Source organism: Acanthochromis polyacanthus, chromosome 1 (genome assembly GCF_021347895.1).
Source record: "Acanthochromis polyacanthus isolate Apoly-LR-REF ecotype Palm Island chromosome 1, KAUST_Apoly_ChrSc, whole genome shotgun sequence".
Classification (NCBI taxonomy): Eukaryota; Metazoa; Chordata; class Actinopteri; family Pomacentridae; genus Acanthochromis; species Acanthochromis polyacanthus.
Genome location: NC_067113.1, coordinates 14,706,199 through 14,729,640, shown reverse-complemented (window position 1 = coordinate 14,729,640; position 23,442 = coordinate 14,706,199). Strand labels below are relative to the sequence as shown.

Here is a 23,442-nt window from a genome sequence, read left to right as displayed (position 1 = left end):
AAAGGGGTTTTAATTCAAACACAATGGCTTAAAAACTGGGGGGAATTAATGTTATTATTCTTATGCGTTTAGGTTTCACAGTAAAATGAACTCATTTTAAAAATGCTGAAATAATTCCAATGTATGCACACATGCAGGCTCCCTACAGCTGTAAGATCCTTATTCTAGTCTTCAGGTTAACGCAGATAATGTTCCACTATATGCATAAACATTTGTGCCAGAATTTAGACAACTCAGGTTGTAAAAAGGATGACACATGAATTTATTATCGGTTTAAATTTGCGTTAAAACACCCATTCATATGGATTTGTAGTGATAGATCAGCCTTTATCTAATTTATAATCGCTTTCGTGTTCTTTTGTGTCGCTGGTGTAAAATAATTAACAGTTATATGCAGGATTAGGCTATAAATTCCTTGAACGCAACGCAATAAAAATGGATTATGATTTTAGCTCAGCTGAAGTGGAATAAGCACGTTGGAGGACGTGCGTAATGAAAAAGCGCACCAAGGAAAAGCTGCCAAACATTCCTTTTATAGTTCCCCTCTTTTTTCTTTCTTCTTCCCTTTTTTTAACCCCTGCCAAAATACAATAAGATTAGTTTATAATGAAGCTTTTCATACGAAACTGTTCTTTTCAGGCAGCGCAGGTGTACAATTGGGGTGGTGGGGGGGAAGCTTGAGGAGTCTCACGCCTAGGTGCGAGGAGATTATTCAAATAGGGCCCAAGGCGTAGAAGTAGGGATTGGAGGCTTGCCTAGCGCACAGAGCTATATCACAGCGTTAACAAGCAGCACGGAGCGTCATTTGAACTCCAGTCACTGACAGACGCATTTCACGGCTGGCTCCATACACCACACATGCGCCAGTTCTCGACGAAGGGACACACCGACGACCTAAATACACTCAGTGGTCCCCAGTCACCTGCTATTAGAGAGACTTTTGGCTTTTCCTCTGCTGGGAGACGCTTTGTAAAAGTCCTCCATGATGCTTGGAGCAGTTAAAATGGAAGGACACGAACACACCGACTGGAGCACCTACTACGGAGAGCCCGAGGTGGGTACCTTAAATATATATTTTTTTCCGTCTAAAGCCGATCCCATTTTATACAACTCAATATTAGCCCTGAGATAATATTAACTTTGTGATCAAATATTGACTTGAGGCGCCTCCAAATCCTCCCCCATCTCCACGCAGCGCTCTATCCTAACAAAGTTGCTTGACATGTAGGGGGGGAAACTTTTCACTCGGATAATAATTTCACAAGTCTGTAGGTGTCTTTACTAAATCAGATTATTATTTTTTGTCACGTTTCTTCTCAATAAACATCTGTACTGTTTGAAGCTGGGGGGATTGATTCAAATATTTGTGTTGCAGGCGCTGTTTTTTTTGTGAGCACAGTCTTATTAGGCGTAAACATTTACATCCGCTTTGGACATTTTTAGCAGGTCATTTCTACTTACTTTACTTTAAGCAGTAGTGGAGTTGCCTACATTGTGAAATATTTGTGTTTTTTTTTATTTTAAAGCTATTATATGCGGAAGCCAAACGACTTCAGCCTTTACGAGCCTTCGCGCATTAAAAGTACGCCGCTGTCTTCAGATTGTTTTACATCAATAATGATATCAATAGAATTTTATTAGGACTAAATATTAACTGATCCATGTGTTTAGTAAATACAGCTCTATTTATTTCGTCTCTGTGTGATGCCAGTGCCACATGAAACTCATGAATGCCTCTTTCCCTCACTGACAGTGTTACACCTCGGTTGGCAACATGAACACGGGCCTGGGAATGAACTCGATGAATACCTACATGAGCATGTCCGGCATGAGCACCACTGCCAACATGACGGCCAACTCCATGAACATGTCATACGTCAACACGGGCATGAGTCCCTCCATGACCGGCATGTCACCGGGCACCGGAGCCATGAACGGCATGGGCGCAGGCATGACGGCCATGAGCGCAGCCCTGAGCCCCAGTATGAGCCCCATGACTGCGCAGCCCGCCTCTATGAACGCCTTGACTTCTTACACCAACATGAACGCCATGAGCCCCATATACGGACAGTCTAACATCAACAGGTCCAGAGACCCTAAGACCTACCGCAGGAGCTACACTCACGCCAAACCGCCGTATTCCTACATTTCCCTCATCACCATGGCCATCCAGCAGTCTCCCAGTAAGATGCTGACACTGGCCGAGATCTACCAGTGGATAATGGACCTGTTCCCCTTTTACCGACAGAACCAGCAGCGCTGGCAGAACTCCATTCGCCACTCTTTGTCGTTCAATGACTGTTTCCTCAAAGTGCCCAGGTCTCCGGATAAACCGGGGAAAGGCTCCTTTTGGACTCTCCACCCGGACTCCGGGAACATGTTTGAGAACGGCTGCTACCTGAGGAGGCAGAAGCGCTTCAAGTGCGAGAAGAAGATGGCCACGAAGGATACCGGCCGCAAGTCAGGAGACGGCGGCTGCTCCAACAGCAGCTCCGAGAGCTGCAACGGCAACGAGTCCCCGCACTCCAACTCCTCCTCCAGCGAGCACAAAAGGTCCCTGTCGGACATGAAGACGAGCCAGGCCCTGAGCCCGGAGCACACCGCCGCCTCCCCGGTGACGCAGGGACAGCACCTCATGTCTCAGCATCACTCGGTCCTTGCGCACGAAGCGCACCTGAAGCCGGAGCACCACTACTCCTTCAACCACCCCTTCTCCATCAACAACCTCATGTCATCGGAGCAACAGCATCACAAAATGGACCTAAAGACTTATGAGCAGGTGATGCATTACTCTGGCTATGGCTCCCCGATGGCCGGAGCTCTTTCCATGGGCTCCATGGCGGGGAAAGCCGGCCTGGATTCTTCCTCCATACCTGACACAACTTACTATCAAGGCGTCTATTCCAGGCCGATCATGAACTCCTCATAAACTCTTCTCCCCCTCCGTCTAATGTGGACTTTCTTCCCATTCGATTTGTATATTTGTATAAAAAAATAACAAAAAAATATAGACTTTGTGTACAATATGTATTTCAGATATTTTTGACGTTTCCCACCGTTTTAGTTGTCGAGTTTGTTCGTAGCCTAATTATTTTGAGAGAGGATGTTGATAATAATAATTAAAGTAATGATAATGTGACGAGATCTGTTCAGAGGTCGGCTTCAAGGATGGACCCCAAAGACAAACAATAAGTTGCTGTAAAATAGCGTACATCTGCATAACTGGATTCCTAAATGAATTTAAATGCCTCGCAAGGATTTGTTCAATCATTTGTGTAATTCCTATTTATGGCTTGTATATGTGTATTCTTGTAGTGACAAGAACAGAATCTATATTAAAGTGTTATTGGTTTTGTTTTCTGAATATGATGGTGTTATTATTATTATTATTATTATTATAGAATCATCAGTAGTAGTAGATGGAATAGATTTAGTGTCTCCACCACTATATGTTGTTTACAACAATTGTGTACCTATTTAAGGTGACATAACGTTTTAACAGAATATATTAAAACTGTAGTAAATATATTTAGCATAGAATTAAAAATACATATATATTAATTTACATTAATAATCCACATTTAATTAAAAAAAGAAGTTTGTGGAGAGGAAAGAATAGCTGAGACAAGTGCTCATTTTTCACTTGCATGTAGTTTTGGCATGCGTAATTACGCACACGAATTCCAAGTGAGCGCATAAAACAAGTTTCACACCACTTATTTTTAAAATTCTGGAATTTATTCATACCCATGTGCTGTGCTAATAAGGCGCATACTTTCAGCAGGGATTAATAGCTTTGCTGGATAGAACCGGGAACAATGCTCTCAATTTGTCTCCCAGGAAATGTAAACAAAACAAATACATGCTCATTAATCCAAAACACAAATCGAGATATTTATGCAGAAAAAAGGAGAGCTTATTTAACACACCAGCTACTTTGTAATGTTTGGAACTGAAGTGATTTTTAAAAAAAAAACAAAGAAGAATGTTTAGAAAGAAGAAATTCTGCTCCAAGTGTGTTTTCTGCAGAAATTTACCAATTATCAGCACAAGTGCACCCAATTTAATTTCGCAAATTCTGCTAGTGAAAGACTGCATGTGTGGGAAGAGATAGGCAGATAATACACGTGTTTTAAATGAACCATTTAAATTCCCACACATACATTATGGGCAAAACTGTCAGTCAAACACTCCGCAGGCCTGTCAGTCACCCATGTAACACACATAAACAGCCCCTCACACACACTGCAAAGTTTAGATCAGTGAATAAGATTAAGTGTCATTGTCACATAAAATAGCCTCCCGTGGCGCAGGAGAATAGTTGCTGGAAAAAGGGGCTGATTTGGCAACAGAGCCGCCTCAATGTGCTGCTCTAACTTCTCTCCCCACAATCTGGGGGTCCATTGTCTACTCCCTATTTTTAAAGTAGTCGGGCCCTCCCCTCTTGTTAGATAAGATAGGCTAGTTGTCGTCCAAATGATTCCAGCTCCCCTCCTGCCTGCTCTTCCCCCTGCTGAGCTTCAAATCCAAGGCCACAGAGAGTTTGGGGACATTTCTGCTCACCCCTTCTAACCAAATGACACCCCTTCGACTTCTGAACACGTAGGGCCTAAAGTGTGCGTTTATTCTCCAGACCCTCTTTACAGATCGTACTTTAAACAGCGTGATCTGCGAATAAACAAAGCCAGTAAACAATAGAGTGGAGGCTATGCCCACATATAGGAAGAGTACACACACAAACCAAATTGCACAAGTGTAAACTTTGAATAGGACGCCGCAGCTCTGTAAATTTACACAGACATTAAATTTCGTTCTATTCATTTTAGACATATAATGCTAAGCTGATTTTTTTATAGCACACTGATCGATATCTCTGTAAAATAATCATTTTTTTAACTAGCGGGGCAGTGAAATCTTTGCTTTGTGCTAAAGTCAACAGTGACAGAGTTTGAGCTCAAATAAATGCCGTGATGTCTGGAGCCCTTTGCAGAAGGCAGAAGGCGAGCTTCTACAATGGGCTCCTGTGTGGCTTGCCAACAACAAGCACCGGCTATTTTGCACAGGTACGAAGCATTTTATTTTTATATAACGCTCTCTTTCTTGAAACCTTTATTATTTAGCCGCAGGGGGAGACGCTTTAATGGCCATTCCGCGGCCATTGCACGGAGGGGGGTGATCAGGCTGATATCCTAAAATTCATGAGAAAGGAGACGTATTGGATTTCACGACAGGGTGGTGCAAAGCTGAGGGGATCTGCAGGTTGCGTGATATAGAGGCTGCTGCAAGTTTCTGTGTCTTTGAGTTGCATGATGACGGAGAGATGCTGCTGCACTGCAAGAACTGACATGTGATTTATTCGAGTCATTGTTAAAATATGTTCCTTTTTAAAAAGAAAAAAAAAGCAAAACGATCGAAGCTTTTTTGAATTATTGAGCTAATTCCTCTTGTTTCCATTGCTGGCCAGCTGGAAAAGCAAAAGCATCTATAAAAGCTGTGAGCCTCTCTGGCAAAAATGATAACTTGAATGTGGGGAAATTATGATATTTTAAACTTGGAAACGGCATAAAATATCGGATTTTTTCACCTGTTCCGAGACAAATGAGCCTCAGTGGACCTGATGACTTGCTGAGCTGATTATTTTTTGCAGTGTGCGGCTGATTGATATTGTTGTTGCACTGATGTCATGAACGGAGTTTGGCTGCAGCGTTGACCCTGCTGCTGCTTTCATTTTGTACCGGTCTATAAAATCGATTTAGATTAATTTATTATTTTTTTTGCAGGTAGCAGATGTTTTAATCAATAATTTTTTAATATACATAAAATTGCTCATGACTTTGATAAGTGGGTGTTTGATTATATTAATGTAATAAGCTATGGGCTTTATTTTGAATGCGTAAATTTAAATCTTTGATGCGTAAAAGCAATGCGCACTGATAAATGTCTTTTTTTCATATGACATCGTGATTTATCATTTACCTTATTAAACAAACAAACAACAACATTATTAAAAATAATAACAACAATAATAATAACTTTGCACTGATACCTTTGCATTGTTTAAAAAAATATATATTCAAGAGGTCGTATTTAATTGTTGAATAGCGAGTTCTTCTAAATCTTAAGCAGATGGAGAGCCCTCCAAATTGCCCCCTCGGTCCCTTTCCAGGCGGGGTAACCCCAGTAAAGCACCCCTCTTATCCGCACACCGTAACAGGTAACGGCTTCTTGGAGCTTTGCTGGTTCAAAGGTAACCAACCTCAGTCTGTCAGGGCACCGGGGCCACCTCCTCGCACCTTTCCCCGTCTTTTAACTTTTATACAGGCGTTTCCATCAGACACCTCTCCTCCATAGACTTGCACATCTGTTGTTATAGCAAGTGAATAAAAGGATGGTCGTCCTGTTGAGCCCCCCTTTTTTTTACTACTAACCTGACTGCTCTGCATTTTTTAGTGCTTGTATTTGCATATTTCTTGATTAAGGCCTAAAAATCAGACCTTCTATTTTTCACAGTGCGTCCTGACGCATCTAAAGCAGGCTGTCTGAGGCCGTTATTAATAAAATATATTTCGAAAATAATTAGGTTTTGCCACAACCAGGCACTCACAGAAGCGAGAAATAATACATATAATAATACATATTATCTGCTAATCATAGTTCAGCTTCTTTTTATCTGTATTGCAGCAACAATAGGCGCTTTGCCTCCTTTTTCCTTTAATGTCTTTAAATAGTATAATTGTAGGAGACCTTTAAAGTGAGGCATTTTCCCTACAGCGATGCATTTTAATGCCGAGGCGAGTTTGGGCCTCTATTTTCAATGAATGACTCAGTACCCTATAAGCCATACGCGCATCCACCCATGGGCGTCAGCTGGCTATAGCAGGGTAATGGCACTGCCACTCAGAACAGCACTTTAATGCAGGAGGCAGGGAGAGTAATAAATAATGCTGAGATAGTTTGGGATATTTTATGGACAGCGCAATCAGAGGAGCAAGAGTCAGAGCCAGCAGGATATTTTAGTAATCCAGTAATTAAATTCATCGCTCGGCTCATCGGTGTGAAATCAGGTGTAGCGTTATTCCAGGGAGTCGGATGGTGTTGCACACCGCAGGGTGTCTACCGCACCTTGAGGCGCTGCAGCGCTGCAGCCCGCGGACTGGAACACCCAAGTAGATGTGTCTCCATGGCGACGGCGGGACACCGGTCCAACAAGCTGTAATTCTGTCTCAGCCTTTTGCAGGGGAGGGACCGTCCACACTAGCCCGACTTAACTCCTCTTTCACCAGAAATACTCCTAATCCCATATCTTAGCAAGGCAAACTGCCGTCCCTCACTATATTAAAGGGAGCACAAAGTCAAAACTCAAAGCCACCCAGGGTTTCTGTGCAGGCGGCCCGTCCCGGTGCGTCGCTCCGCTGTCCGTCCGTCCGTCGGTCCGTCCTCCACACAGCCACCGGACGCGTATCCCGCTTTACTCCGCACTTCACCGGTGAACAAATCTCCTCAGTTGTTACTATTTTATTTCTAGAAGCACGTGGAAATAAAAAAGGGGCTTTTAACTCCACTTAGATTCACATTTAAGGAACCAAATTAAGCTTTGCAATAAATTAGCCTATTACAAATGAAATTTTTTAATTCGCGAAATAAGCATTTGAGCCTATAGTGCAACTCCACAGCAGTTCTATTATCATGATGTCATTATTGTCTGTTATTTTTTATTGGTCTCTGTTAATTGCCAATAGTTTAAAAAATAACTTATGATAAAATGTAAATTTAAACTACAAATTAATGATAGAATTACAGTAAAAAAAAATAAATAAAGAGAATTTCATGATCATTTGTAACTGAAAATGTAAAATTCACTCATTCTTTTTCCATAATATAGACTAAAATGTGCATTTATAAGTTTCAAAGATAAATACATTTCCACATGAAGCTACACCAGATTGTTCCAGCCACATGGATTAAAAACAAACGTGATGATAACTCAAACACATTGTATTCAACATTACATTCACATAGGTATGTAAGTCTGTCTTGCAGCTGTTGATAACATTGTTTTACTGTGCAGTTGTGCTTCAAAAAGGCCTCAAATGCAAAGTTGAGATTTAGTCCTTTGGCTTAAATCTCCCCTAAGTGATGCTTTTAATTAATGCATAAGAAAAAGTTCAAAACTCTGCAATAATTAAACTGTATCACAGGAAGATTTTATGACTATGAATTAACTGTGTTTCTGTAGTGGCCTTCTTATGAAATTAATAAACATTATTCTTGAAAATATATCTTTTTAAAATTGAAGTTTAAGCTCTCACCACTTGCAAATTATACTAAATCTTTAAAACACTTGACAACATGAGTAGCTATTTAAATATTTGTTTATTATTTCTTATGCTGCATGGATATTTGACATCATCTACAAGATGAAAAAGAAACAACTTGTGAAGAAATGTGTTTTTCTGCTCATGGGTGGAAATATCCTTTGAGATATAATCAGGGATTCAAAAGGGCATACAAACACCACTAAGATTTTTGACATAAATGTGACTTTCCTTCTGCTTTGGCAGCTATTTTTCTTTATTTTACAAAATGTGATACATTTTTACATGCCCACTATGCACTTCCTATCACTGCTAAATAAGACATATTCATGCTCAAATTTTGCTGTTTAGATCACTGGCAGATATGGCTGCTATTTTGTGAATCTAAACGTCTTGACCTGCTGTGACGATGATGAAAAGCAGGATGTGTGTGAGACAGAAAGAGAGAGAGATGGCAAGATGGACAGGGTGAGAATGCGGCCGCTAACTGTGATGTGTCCGCACTCTTCTGACATGACTGTGTGACATTCCAGTGGAGGACTCCTTCATGTCCTGAGAGAGAAAGAGAGGGAGAGAGAGAGGTCCGTCAACAATGCCCATTGAGTACTGTGAGGCAGCAGCTGGTGGGACATGCAATGACCTAAAGGCAATCTATTCAGGCCAGGACGGGGAGCCTCTCACTACCCTGCTGCTTTTATATGGCTGGAAGTGGATGGATGGTCAGTGTTTATCCTTGTAAAGTATTGCAACACAGCTCTGTCACCATGCTAATGGCAGAAGAGCAGTCCCCACCTTACCAAAGCAATCAAGTTCTGCAATGGGAGCAAGTCAGTGAATATCAGGTCTGGTGAAAATAATGTAAATTTCTGAAGAGGAGCGTTTCATCTTATGTCAGCGTGATCGAGATAAAATGGAGATGACCGTCAAAGCTTTTGTTTCTCAGGAGCACTGAAGTAAAGCTCAGCCCCACACTGGAGGGGGAGATTAGCTTCTGAAGGAGAAACATGAAGCATCCAGAAAAAAAAACCCTCCATGCCCGATAAAAGAAGTGTGATCAGCCATGTAGAAAGATATTATATTGGTTGGAGATTACAGATGCTCAAAATGTGAAGTTAGGTAGGGTCAGGTTGGCTACTGGAGGCATTTGTGTTTATACATGCACTCATGCTTGTAGCCCCTCTTTGGTAATTCCACAGGCATTTCCCCAGTGGGTCTCATGCCTGTCTTTGTGATCAAACCTTGTTGGCAAAGCCACCATAAAACGATATGTCAGTCAGCAGTGGTAAAGGGACGCCTGCTTGGCTGTGATTGATCTGCCACCGTTTCTTTATTCCCCTCGAGACTTGATACCTCTCCAGGTTTTAGATCCAGCTCTTGGCAGTGCTGATGAATAGTGCCACGTATAGTACACATTACATCCCGTTTCGGAGCCATTTCCACCCAGTGTGGCGCATTCAGCAGCACATGGCCCATAATGTAGAAGCCAACACTGCAATATCTCCTCACGTCCCCCTCAGCTCCAGTTCCAGGAAGTGAAGGCAGAGCGTTGCCAGCCAATCACAGCGAAGGACACCCAACTCATTAAAAGTTAATGAAACCTATAAACGTGGTGCGCCAGCGATTCATTTAAACCCCCAATCCAATCTCCTCTCCCAGCGAAGGCAAACAAGCCCGTGTGCCCCCAGTGCTGTCCTCGGAATAACAAACTACGGAATATTTTGTCCTGCATATGTTCTCCTATGCAGACATGTGCACACTGATAGGCTATCTTACAATGGGACTTGTCCAATTTAGAGAATGCCAGAATGGTGTTCTGCAGGGGTGAATTCTGTAATCTGCATCCGAGTTGAATTTAATACCTTTACTTTACACCGCTCCGCTTGTCGGGAATAACCAAGATAGATATGCCATTTCAACATTCATGAGAATCACTGACATTCAAATAATGTGCTCATTTTAATACCATATAAGTGAGAGTCAAATCTGTGTGAAAAACCCCACGTATACCTCCTCACGGTCATCCGAGTGTCAAGATCCACTCTTGATCCATACAGACAGACGGGGCCAAATCGGAGGCTAAGCTTTTCCCTTCAGATAAATCCCATGCCTCTCTGTCCAGCATCTAATTCAGGACACTCACACCTCATCGCAATGCCGCTCTCAATTTGATAACAGCCAATCAACAGCAATAAAGAGCCACCTTACTAGTGCTGAAGTCGAAAGAGTGGAACAAAATGCCCCCCTTGTCTTTCAGACTTCCATTTCAAGACAGCTCCTGTGCCTCATAGTGCTTCCCATGGGGGATTCAAATTAAATTCCCTCCATGTATAGTGCCACTGTCAGCCTGCTAATGAATTCCCATACCCTGACTTGAATCAAATTAATCCCCAATTTAATCCCATATAAATGGCCGTGTTATTTATAATGGAAAGACGGATGCTCAGTTGAAGGATGGCGGAAAGCTGGAAGGTGTCTATAGGGCTGTTGAGCAGATTAAAGTAAAGGATGAGGCCTGTATGTTTGCCCCACTGCAGAGTAGTCCCCTGATACACACTATTTAACCCTCGCCTGCTTGATGCTGACAGAAACATCACGGCGTTTGTCACTTAATATCCTTTTAGATTAAGGAGTCAACTGGCAGATTTATTGGTCAGGGCTGGGATACCCTTATCTTGAAGTGCCCACCAGAAAGATAATGTGTGAAGGATGCACGCTCTAGATATCATAAAGCATTTGTGGCGCCCCTGGTTACAGTTAAATGTGCTGTGGGTTCAGACCTGTCACAGCCGACCATTGTTTGAGGTCAGAGTGTCAGGGACAGTTGCGTTCATGTAATGATGCAAATTTCACACAGACTTCCCTTCACATGCAAATCTTTCATGAGAAGAGAAGTTGCATATTTTTTGGGAACAACACACTATCAGTATTTATATGGCAGGACCACCAGCTTGATTTATTGTAGTCAGCGAGGGGTGAATGACAGGTAGTTTGTTAAAGGGCTTATTTATCCAAACAGCCTAACATCATGTGGTGTAGTAAAACATCGCTAATGCTTTTTGGATGCAAATACAATGGTTCACTATTCCGTCTATGCATTTGAGTAAAGAGAAGCAAAGTCCAGATGGTGGCTGAGGTTCAGTTATTGACGTGTGGCTCTGAAGACTGGAACTGTTGCCTGTCGTCCTGTATTGTTTTTGGCCCAACGTAGAATGAAAACACAGCGTCAAAAAAAATGCCAATAAAGTGAAGTTTATAAAAAAGTGGAGCAATTTTCTTACTCCAAAGAAAACAAGCAAATATAAAAGAAAAATCCACATAGGATAAATGGGATATTTGAGATAGATGCATCAGATTAAAAGTGTACAAGGAGCCAAAAGTTATCAACTGTATCTAATCGTGATTTTCAATATGAGCAATACGGATATTTATGCATACGCTTTATTGAAATTTAGTCAAAAGTTTGTCTTTGAATAGTTTTTTAAGATGATGAAGGGGTGCTTTAGTGGATATATAGCTTGCAGGGCATACATTGGACTTTTGGAGATCCAAATGTATGATATACAGTATATAGTTATTAAGTAAGCAGTAGGATGGGATGGATATGAGGATGACAGACGGTTCTGAAGTCAGTTTGGCAGTTCAGGGGACAGTTTGGAGCCTTTAAAGCTTGGTCCACCAAATGTCTGAACAGCTATGGTTTATTGAGGCATCTGTAAGCTTACTCATTTTATTGCCAAGCTTGGCTCATGCACCTACCGTCATGGAGAGGGAGGAAACACACACATGCACAGACACACACATAAACACACACACACGTACACACAAAAGTTTGCTGTTTGCCTTCATTCCACCAAATCCTTGACAGCCGTGCTATAGCCCATCACTATTCACACCATTGTGCTGTCACAACAACTAAACACATCATTTGTGTTGCAGAAACTCATCCTGTATGTATCCAATACCAAATGTCTGGTGGCTGAGAGAGGAGATGGCGGGGCTGGGGTGGGTGGGGGGGCTTGCATAATTTGCTAGGAAACATTTTACCGAACATTTGGTGATAAAAACGCCGGCGTCGGCCCCAAGGCTTAAAGCAATTAATTCAGGATCCTGACATAAACTCTCCAATCCTTTGACAGCTTGGAGCTGAAATAAAAATGCTAGTTCTCCTGGGAACGGCAGGAGATAGCTGGCTCTTTTCTGGACTGTTTGCTCACTGGCCCTGAGAGCAATCTTCCCCAGTCAGAATGAAATGCAAGGACACAAACAATGTACCGGCGAGAGAATGGGAGATGGGGAATGAACAGTTTGGACTATTTGCTCAGCAGAAGGGCAGCCACAATGGCCGGCCCATGGCTTTCCCATGCATCAAGCCTCTTAGTCTTAGGCCTCCCTTTGTTGCCTGGTTTCTTCTTCCCCGGTCAGATAAGAGCCCAGCTGCCCTATACTTTTAATTCCCATTGTACGCCATACTGTATGGTCATTTATCTGTCCACATTCTGCCTGCCGTGATGGTGTTGTCTAATTGAACGGGTTATCGCTTGAGTATCTCTGTTCACCTTAGCATGTGTACTCGTTTAGTGGCTGAATTGCTCTCGCTTTGCTATAAAAGGCAGGCTGGCCGTCGGGAGGGGGGATAACGGCTGACCCCTCTTTTCGTCTTAGAGAAGAAAGCACAAGTCAAGCACCGAGTGCGATAACGACACTGAGTGCGTTTCTGCATTAGGCTAAGATGTCATTTTAAATCAGTTTTGCTGCTAAAGAAGTAGAAGATAAAGAGTTAGGTCCAGAATGCAAGAAAAATCAAAGCCAGGGGTCTTGTCTCTAGAACCTGACAAAAATGTCCTTTTTCAGCCAGAGGTGGAAAGCTTCCGAGGGCCCTTGAGGGAGAAATGAGATGCAGCCATTATATGACCTAATGGCAACTCCAAGCAGAAGAGAGGGCAAACAGAGCAAGTGTAGTGGCTCTGGCTGAGAGAAGGATCCATATTGTGCTCCTTTGTTTTGGTGTGTTGGTTTGTGTTTGCATTTACATTGACCAGTTCTCTGCTGAATGTGTATTCACACTCAATACATGTAACGCTGTCTGCATGGCAGGAAATAGAAGCGGCGTGCTTCCCCGCTCAAGTCTGCCGGGAATAAAATAACAATCGTAAATGAATCTGAAACAAACAAACAAATAAAAAAGAGGAGTGGTGGGATGTCACGGAAGGATCAATACACATAAGATGAAGGAGCATATTCATGCATGTGAGCAGACACTTGCCTAAACACAAACACACACACACTGAAGCCCATCCCCCTCTGTAAAGGTTGTGGTGTCAGGGACCCCCTGGGTGGTCAGACCGAGGATGATTTCAACACAATATGATGTGCAGGAAGCCTTTGAGAAAAGATACTCTCTGGCTATATTTTTACTGTCACATCCATGGAAGAACTTAAATAATATGTTTGCTTTTTTCTTTAGAGCTAATAAATCTGAAGAGAGGGATGATCTTTGGGTGACAAGCAACTTTCACACTCAAAGACATGTGCATGAAAACTGTTCTTTTTTTCACCCGAGTCAAAACACAGCCCATGATGATTCCACAATGGTTTATTCTAATGGCTAAGCTCTTAATCTATCAGATCAGATTTCAAAGTGCCAGTAGCTGTGCCAAGACAGGCCCCAGGAAGGAAAACCCTTTTGTTTGGGCCAGAAATTTTAAATTTAAGACCAGACTTTATTCACAGGGGCCCTAATCACAAAAAAAAGTTATGACCTGTTACGGAAGCAATACCTCAAAGAGCAACATCATTAAGAAACAGTAAGTGCTTGTTTTCACATCCACCTTTGGCGCAGCAGCAGAGTTTTGCCAGCATGTCAGACCTCAGGTATGGCAAGATAAATAGCTGTCTTATTTGCGGCTGTGAGAGCCCAGGCTCCTTGTGGGGTGGTGCTCTCAGCTTCACGCTCCACCAACGCTGAAATAAAGCTCTGTTCGAGGCATTTCAACACCGCTTAAGGTTGTCCGTGGCCGTGTAATTTATGAGTTGAGAGGACTTCGTTTTAAAGTTAACTACGACCTACAATCTTCCAGCATTCATGGGTGGAGAAAAGAGCCGTGTGAGTCATAGGAAACTTACAACACTCCTCCAATTACCTTAAACAATGGCGGTCTGAGTGATGCCTGCAGCTTTCAGGTGTGTGGTTCAGTCGCTAGATGTGGATGTGATGTGACCTAAAGTAATTGGATGTACAGGCACTTGCACGGGTTGGCGGTTTTGTCACCTGTGGGTCAGTGTGACGGAGGTGGTAGGGCATGGTCAGAAGCATTCACTTCATGCCCCCGTAGCTCTCAGTGGGTGGTCATATGGACAGACAGACAGACAGACTAACAGACAGACAGAAAGACAGGCAGGGCTTGCTGGCACTGTTTGCTCGTGATTAGATTTTTGGCATTTGAAATACAAAGCGGTAGAGATAATCAAAATTTTTGGCATATATCTGCTTTGTAAAAGTTCAGATATTTCAGACAAAAGCACCGCGAGATGCACACATATTTTCAAATTTAGAAAAATAATAAAATACTTGTATTTTTACGTTTGTGTCTGTTGAAAAATGTAACACTGTTTTCAAAACATCCCCGATAATATCCTCTTAAAAACATTGCAGCCTCCTTTTATATTTATTCATTTATAAAACAAACAAAATATCTGAATATGAATCATCAGAAGTCAAATTTCATGAACACACAAGTGATAAAAAATAAATTGTGTATTTTTATGCAAAAATATATCTCAGTCACACCATTTTAAATCGTTAAACCTGTATATTTACACATCTCATGTTTGCCCTTTGTTGCAATGAGTGGATATATGAGTGTATAATTATATTTTATTGCTCTGGCATCGCATAAAGGGAAATTAAACTGCACATTATCAGGTCAGTTTTATCAGTGCTACCACATATTACTGCTTCAACAAATTTACTATCACTGTAATTATACTTTGTTTATATTATAGCTACAAAGAGCAAACAAAACAATTCGAATGGATTCTAAATTAAAGTAATAAAAAAATTGATTACTTGCAAAACAAAAACTATAAAGTCAAATTTTCATTCAAGATTGAATCAATTTTATTGAAGGAAAAACAACAGATGCATTTGTTCTTATTTTATAAAAGCTTTTTGTCTAATTTATACAGGGAATATAGTAAATTTTTATGCTGTGAAATTCAATAATTCTAAGGATAATTATTTATATTCAGCTACACTCATTTTCCCATTTAAAAGTAAAAAAGAAAATGCTACTCAAACATGTTTAAAACTAATTCTAGATATTTTATATTAATATGTGGTACACACTGTAAAATTACCTTGAAAAATGAATCTATCTATATATGCATGTACGTGTAGATGTCATTGTGTCATTATATAAAGACTAAATTCACTGGGTTAACAGTTTACTCAGTGTGGGGTCAATACTGCACTGATGCACCTAGCTTCATCCAGTACTAATGGGCTGCTGTGACCCAGTGCTGATGTCATTTATATGTTACTGTTGAATTACTGGACTGTTTCTGTTTGCTTGGTTGATTTTTTACTTTTGAAATCTGGGTCATTTTAACCCATTATTCTGTCTTTATTTCACTGAGACAATTGAATTCACAGATTTTTAGTGTTAAATTAAATATCGATTGCTTAAACATAAATCACAAAAAATGACAAAATAAATACCATAAAATATTAAAATAATATAATATTTTTATGATAAACATTTTATGACAAGATTTTTTTAAGTCTTAAAAGAGAAATCCTATCCTTTTATCTAATTATACTGCTGTAATAAGAATAGAATTTTTGCACTGGTTAAAATTATATTATTATAAACCAAAATTGTTCATATCATATCAAATTAATTGAAGGAGTGCTTTCAGTTTCATCATTTAAATGCTGCAGGAGCATTTTGGCGACAAATCTTTGCATTGCAGCTGAAAATTCAGTTCAGAGCACATCTCAGTCAGACATGGCGATACCTTTCACATTACCTCTCTGCCAGTGTGTGAATGTCAACACCCTGTAAACACCTTTGACACACATGCTTGAATGCGACGGGCGACTTAACTAAACATTCCTGGGTGTTCCCCGTAAAGGTCTGCCTCTCATCCACCAGTCTGCACTGACCCATCTCCCACGCTCCAAACTGCACTCATGGAAAAAGCATTGGAAACACATTTTTTCCTCCTTTTTTCTCTCTATTTGCTTTTACATATAACACACATAAATACAACACACAGAATCACCTAAAGCAGCAGTTGCAATAATTCATAACTCTATACCATCTGGCAGATTTTCTTTCGCTGTATGTGTTTCAAAATGCAATGGAACAATGCTCTATAAGGATTTGGGAATTTGGGAGTATAATTCCAGTCCTGTGCTTATCTGTGCACCCAGACTATTTGAGTGTTTTGAGATGCGGGCTCCCTGAGGACAGATCGAAGGCGTCCTAGTAGAACTGCACATCAAATAAATAGGAGGATGGGATTTATATGGAGGCTGTGTCTCTGTCAAACAGGGCTCTGCTGACTGAAGTGATCCCCACGGCCCGAGTGGAGGAGAGGAGGGAGAGGACGCCTCGGAGGGAAGAGGGATAGCTGTGGAAGAGCTGATGCACTCGCACACACTCAACCACTCACACAATGTCCCTCTCAGTCCTGGGTTGTGACCGGCCCATGGCATTGGCCAGGTATGTCAACTATGTTTGCCAAGCCATCTATCACCCATGCACCTTCCCTCCTGAAACAGGAACTTTTGTTTGAAACATACACTTGTTAAGCCCATCCTTTGACTCTGCTCAACCTAATTTATTTCCTCATAGCTGAGACACAGGATTGATTAGCACCTATGTGTTTTTTCCCCTTTATTTTCCTCTCATTGTCGGTCGCACAGTGCAAACGTGTTGGTAGAAACATGGACGTGCTGTCTCTAAAAGAGATTGCGAGCTCCAGTTTGGGGACATCGGTGGCCCTTATCACCGGTGACCAGGTTTAGCAAATAAACACACTGTAGTGCAGTCAAGCTGCATGTAAGGAAAGGAAAGATTTATGGCTGCATGACGCTCGCACATGACACAGAAAATGCTCTTGCTGAAAATTGTTCATTGGGTTTAAATCTTGTTTTTGTGTGTGGAGATGTTATCTTCTGCACGGAGCTATCAATAAAGAGAATAATAAGTATAAAACAAATATGAGAAATGCGTGTATTTGATGTTGGGAAGGTTGAGAGGCAAAAAAGGTTTCCATCATAGATTTAAGGGAAGTGGGTTATTGATGTTAACTCAAACATTAGCCTGAGTCACTATTGTTGGCCGGCTAGAGAGCATATTGTCTAAGTGAGGCATGAGAACCGTCCACAAACATCTCAAAAGAAACCTTCATGTGGGCTGGTATGTTTGCTAAAGCACCTAAGTTGGTAAATTAGAGCCGTACTTCATTTTCCCGAAACGCAACCTTCATTTATCTTTTGACTCTGTGCAAGAGTGCAGATATCACTAAAAGTACCATGTTAATGATTGACTCTCGGCACACCAAGCATCCTGCATTGAGTGGCCACTTTGCCTGCTCTTGTGCTGCATTTTCAGCCGTAAATGTTTGTGGTCCCACTATCCTCTCCAAGTCCCATACAGTATTATTAGCACTGGGGGGTTAGGGTGGGGTCGAGACTAACTTTCAATAAAGAAACCATTGGCATGCTGAGGTAAATGGAAGATAAGAGTTTGCCTGTGACCCTTTTAGTGCTTTATAAGAATGTGACTGTGCAAACCTAATCTCCCCTCAAGATAAATTTGGCCGTGCTTTGTGAAAGCAAGTTCATGCATTGCCTTTTTTCCCCTCCCCTCCTGTTCTAAAGCTCACTTTGACAGGCGTGAAATAAGCCCCGGACTTTTCATTGACAGTTCAAGATGGAGAGCAAACTGAGATTAGGGCATGTTAATTAATTGTGGGGTTGGTAAAATGGCCTCCAATCCCATGAAAGACTTGTTCCATTTACTGCCATCCCGCCAGTCAGTGACAATGCTGTAATCATGAATGTTGTGGGGCTTGTTTAACTTTGTTTTCAGTCAGACAAACCTATTGAGCTCGGGAGCCGTATAGTCGGCTTTACAACAACTCACTTCCACTACAAGCCAATAACAGCACCACAATTGTTTAGCAAAAAAAAAAATAGAATGAAATGACATGCAAATTTTATTATGTAAAATTGACCTGCGTGTTCTCCCTGTCCTCTACAGATGCACGTGGCGTTTCATTCGAAGGACACTTTTCCACTGCAGCTCACCATCTACTTTCATCGCCCTGCGTCAAGCGACCTGAAAGCACTTTCCTGTCGATGTACTTGGCTATATCTACGTCCTGACCTGTCTGCCATATGTAATATCAAAGCCTCTGTCAGCGTGGAGCTGATTGGGAACAAAAGAGAGGCCTCCATTAATGATTAACTGTTCTAAAAGCCCCGGCTTTTGTATTCCCATGGTGCCCAGGCTATCTGGCCACCATGTGACATGCTCACAGCATTTTTCGAGCAGATTGGGGGAAAGCTAGTGAGCAAACACAGGTGCTTTGGAGCAGCGTTGCCGACGCTGTCAGGGACAACCACAAACAAGAGCAGCTATGCCTGGCTAAATGAATCCCCACCCCTCCCACCACCATCGCCACCTCCACTGCCCCCCCCCCCCCCCTTTTTTTTTTGCTTTTTGCTCTGTCGCTAGCTAACTTGTTTGCTAGCTCCCTATAGCTTTCTCCATGCAAAAGCCTTCCTTCTGGATAGTCACTGCGACCCCCTCCTCCCCTACTTCCACAAGTCCAATGTCCGCTACAGCTACAACTTCTCACACCCTCTAAAGAAACAAACAAATAAAAGTGAGGACGGCCGACCGCTTCTTTGAGGTGATGGCATTTGCTGTGGTCATGACTAGTGGGAGAGCAAACAAATTAACGGTGTCCGAGTTTTCACTTTCCAAACCAAACTAAATGTCTTTTAGTTCAAGTGGGGCAATTCCACTGACCCTGGTGTCAAATGCTGCATGAGGGTTGCACACTCTTGCACTTGAAATGTTGAGAGGAGGCCGTAAGAAATTAAACAGGGCTTGAGCATTGGCTTATGTGAGCGTGGTGTGGTGCAGTACCTTGAATAAATCTTGAATAAATTGTAGGTGTAATAAACACAGTATTTAATTTCTGCTATCCAAGTATTTTCACCACGAACTTTAACAAGAGGTGTCTGGAGCACTTAACCTTTTCATCCAGTCTGACTGATTGTTCGGAGTGACTGAGGGTGCTGTGTCGCTCAACTTTGATAAGACAATCAGATGATAGGATGGCGTTATCTTAACACGGCTTTCCGGCTGGGAGACAAATGAACAGTGTGTGATAACAGGAACAAAAGCTAGGCTCTTATTGCCTTGTTCCTCCAAAGAAAGGAAAATTATCAGAATAGAAAATTCACAATAGGGACAGTTTATTTCATTTTCAATTTTCTACTTATGCTCAGGACACAGGAACAGCTTTCTCTCTTTTTTATCACTCATATATTTATACTGCCTCTTGTTGGCATTTTGGTGTGACAGTCTGCAATTACCTGAACCTATAAACCAGTTATCACTGGAAAGATGATAAAATGTTTTAAAACAAACAATTTAAACAGGAGAGGAAATTAAGTTGTAAAAGTGAGAGATGCGGATACGGAAAAAGACAGTGAGTGTAAAAATATAGAGAAAGAAGGAAATGTGGGATATTGTCTATGTGTGAGAGATGAAGTAGTAGATAGAGAAAAAAAAGGTCAAAAGTAACTTCCTCAGAGACACGCTACTGATAAGTTAAACACCTCTTCTGTCTGGGTTTTTTGACTTCTGCAGCCAAATTCTCGGAGTCAGAGAGGGCTATGTATACTCAAGGATTCACTCAAGACTTTGTTTGCTCTATTCCCCCCAAAAAATGATTGAAAAATATTGGTGCCCTGGCTTGAAATGTTAGCACTTTGTTAGGACTTAAAAAAGAACTTGTAACTGGGTAGAAACTGCATGAATAAAATATTCTCTTTTTAAGAAAAGATGTTGTGTTATTTGAAAAAAAAAATCATTTTATCCATAAAGATTTTCATTTTGATAGACTTTTGAATATTTCATTTTGCAAAAATTGGCACATTTTAAAGTTGAATTTAACCTCCTGAGACCATTCTTCCAGGTGCTATCAGAGAGGGTTTAAAACAGGCAGAGATGTATTCGGAGAAGCTCATCTCATCCCCCTGTTCTGCCGCTGGTTCCCTGCAGGGATTTAGCCTCCACTGGTCGTGAGCTGAGTCTGATCAGAGGAGTTACAAATCCTTACTTTTAGGGGTCTTACTGTAATTCACAAGCCTTGTTGGCCACCGTTAAGCGCGGGGGCCCGGCATCTCGAGAGGGATTTGAGACAACATCTTTGTTGCCTCCTCATTGTATCACGGTGAAAGTCGTCCAGCACCCATTGTCTGACCAAACTCTGCTCAGACCTCGGCTCAATCAAAGAAAAGTTTTCCAGTAATGAGGTAAGACATGAAAGCTCACTGAACACAGCGACATGTTGAAAGGGGCCTTTTGATCTTGTCAGACACAATGGTCAAATTTGAAAAGAGCAAAGTGTGCTTTAAGCAGCAATGCACTGCATTAACCCCTTGTCTTTTGACAGGCCCACACCTAGAAAAGACGTAATATTCCGCTCTATGGAAAATGTAGTTCACGAGTAATGGCCTCCTTGAAGGGGAGGGGACCTTTGTGCTAATTCTACCTGCCGCCTTTACAGATTGGCTGGTCAAGAAATAGAGAGTTGGACTCTTTTCAAAGCTTTACAACCCTCTACTTGTGTGTTCTTTGAGGTGTTGTTTTATATCATTCACTTACCTCTCAAGATATCTCTACATCACAAGTAAAAAATGTATTTGTGCCGATTTAATAAATGAGATGACCTTCAAAGTAGCATCAAGTTGAGGCAAGTCTTTAAGATTTGCCCAAACAAATGATTCCTGATAATAATTCTTCGGAACTGGCTGTTTTGTGAAGAGTGAGGAAAACTTAATGGCACTGCAGTGGAGGTGACAGATTACCCAGCAGCCAGCTGTGGCAGTCACGGGTCAGTGCAGACTGACTGTGTCCCCAGACTCCGTTAAATAAGTGGGCCGGCACTATCTCTGTCCATCAGCCACCCAGTTTGTTGACTCTTCAAAGAATGCTAATAAAATATATGTCCTCTTACTGTAGCAAGCTGGTATCTATTAACATCTGTCTGTTAACTGATAACTGTTTTCAATATCTGGCAAGTTTGTAGCGATTTTCACCACAAGTTTCTACATCAGCTCAAGTCAGTGCCCTCATAAAACTAAATCACCTGCCTACGATAGCATCAGATTCAAGAAACCACAGAGCAGGTGCTTCTTGGCTTGAACAACATGTAGATATTCAGAAACATTCTCAGCCTTTGTCCCCCTAAACACATGCATACAAACAATCCTGGTGACGCCTGCTGGCCCGGACCATTTCAGCGTGTATTCATTTTCCACATGGAGCCATAAGACAAAGGAGGCCCACTCAGGTAATGGAGCGACTCCGAACGAAATCTGCTCAGATGGAAGACCTCTGTGCTGCCATCGTCATGCCTGAACTGCAGTCAGTGACAGACGCACAGCCCGACGCCTTTCTCAAAGCAAAAACCACGTCGATCAAACTGCCAGGAGCTTTTCATGGTCATTCCAATAACCCTCTATTCACCGAAATGTCTCTCTGCCTTCTTTTATGAAAACAGCCTGTGTCCCTCGTGTTCAATTACCTGAGTCAATATGGATGTATTGAACCTCCCGCATATGAGTCAAATCATAAAGTGTATATACAAGAGCAGGGATATTATGGCCATCTCAGTGGGGCAGTGAAAATTACACTGGTGATTTGCAGCCCAGGAAGTAAACAAAGTGGTAATATATGGGGGTGTTAATGCACAAATATGGTTCCAGCGTGGCGGGCGTCTGAACAGTTGTTGCTTTCCAGCAGTTTGACAAAATGTGTTGATGCACTTCAAATCACAGCACATCCTGTAAACGGACGACTTAAATTGTGTTATAAAATAAAAGTCGATATGACACAATAATGCCTGTATGAAAGGGTTCACATGAGACCATGTGTGCGTTGCGTGTATGAGGCAGCTGCTGCTTTTTGGCACCAACACACACACACACATGGACACACACACACACACACACACACACACACACACACACACACACACACACACACACACACACACACACAGATGCACTCAGGTAGCAGCTGGGCGGCTCACCTGTCATATTAATAAAACTACACAATCCCTTCCATCAGCAGCAACAGAGGCCAGAGCAGAAAAAGAGACGAAACAAAAGAGGAGAGAGGCAGAGAGCTGTGAGGGAGAAAATGAGCAGGATGAGAGGAGGAGCTGGAAACACTTTCTATGAAGCTTATATCTGTCATATAATATATTACAGAAGCCTTTTTAATTCCAATATCGACCATAATATGGCATTAAAAATGCTTCTGTAAGGCCTGATTTTAAAACATCATGTTTAATTGTGACTTATATATGATGAAATGAAAAAAGGTTCTGGAATTAACATGAATCAAGAGTTTAATGGTCATATCCTGCTGTGTTTCATCACTACAGTCTGTTTGCATAATAATACTACACTCTAAAAGAGAATGTTTATAATAGATCAATGTAAAATTGTTAAAAAGATTATGAAAGAGTATGGTATTTTCTATCCTAAAGCCACAAATTGTGGGTGTGTATGGCTTATTAATGAATTTACAGACTTTATAGGTAATTATGGATGATTATAGCTTATAATAACTCCTAAGATTCTATTGTTGTGCAATATGTAGATGCATTTAACACACCACACACCTTCTGTAAAATTCTATCTCAGCTCCTGCTCATTAAAACAAATATGAAAGCAGCTAATAAATAAAGGTCTAAATTTTGAAGTGGATGAAAGTGGGAATTAAGTAACAAATAATAATAATAATAAATGTCTTTAAAATTGATTTGTTGATTTAAATGTCCTGCAATTCATGGTGTCCAGCATATATGG

The 23,442-nt window shown here is 41.4% G+C and overlaps 1 protein-coding gene and 1 long non-coding RNA gene across 2 annotated transcripts; both read left to right on the top strand.

The window, feature by feature from the left end:
- Positions 1-722: 722 nt before the first annotated feature.
- foxa2 (forkhead box A2) lies at positions 723-3,364 on the top strand. Its single transcript, XM_022192479.2, has 2 exons — positions 723-1,054; positions 1,754-3,364. The coding sequence occupies exons 1-2, from the start codon at positions 983-985 to the stop codon at positions 2,927-2,929; spliced, it is 1,248 nt and encodes a 415-aa protein (XP_022048171.1). The 5' UTR covers positions 723-982; the 3' UTR covers positions 2,930-3,364.
- A 1,561-nt stretch (positions 3,365-4,925) lies between these two features.
- Positions 4,926-21,585, top strand: LOC110950078 (uncharacterized). Its single transcript, XR_002595619.2, has 3 exons — positions 4,926-5,063; positions 16,871-17,041; positions 18,587-21,585. It is a non-coding gene; the product is annotated as an uncharacterized LOC110950078 (long non-coding RNA).
- Positions 21,586-23,442: the final 1,857 nt, after the last annotated feature.

Coding starts and splice junctions, on each gene's coding strand:
- foxa2 (XM_022192479.2), top strand. CDS start 983: ATGATGCTTGGAGCAGTTAAAATGGAAGGACACGAACACACCGACTGG. Junction 1,055..1,753: donor CCTACTACGGAGAGCCCGAG/GTGGGTACCTTA, acceptor CCTCACTGACAG/TGTTACACCTCGGTTGGCAA.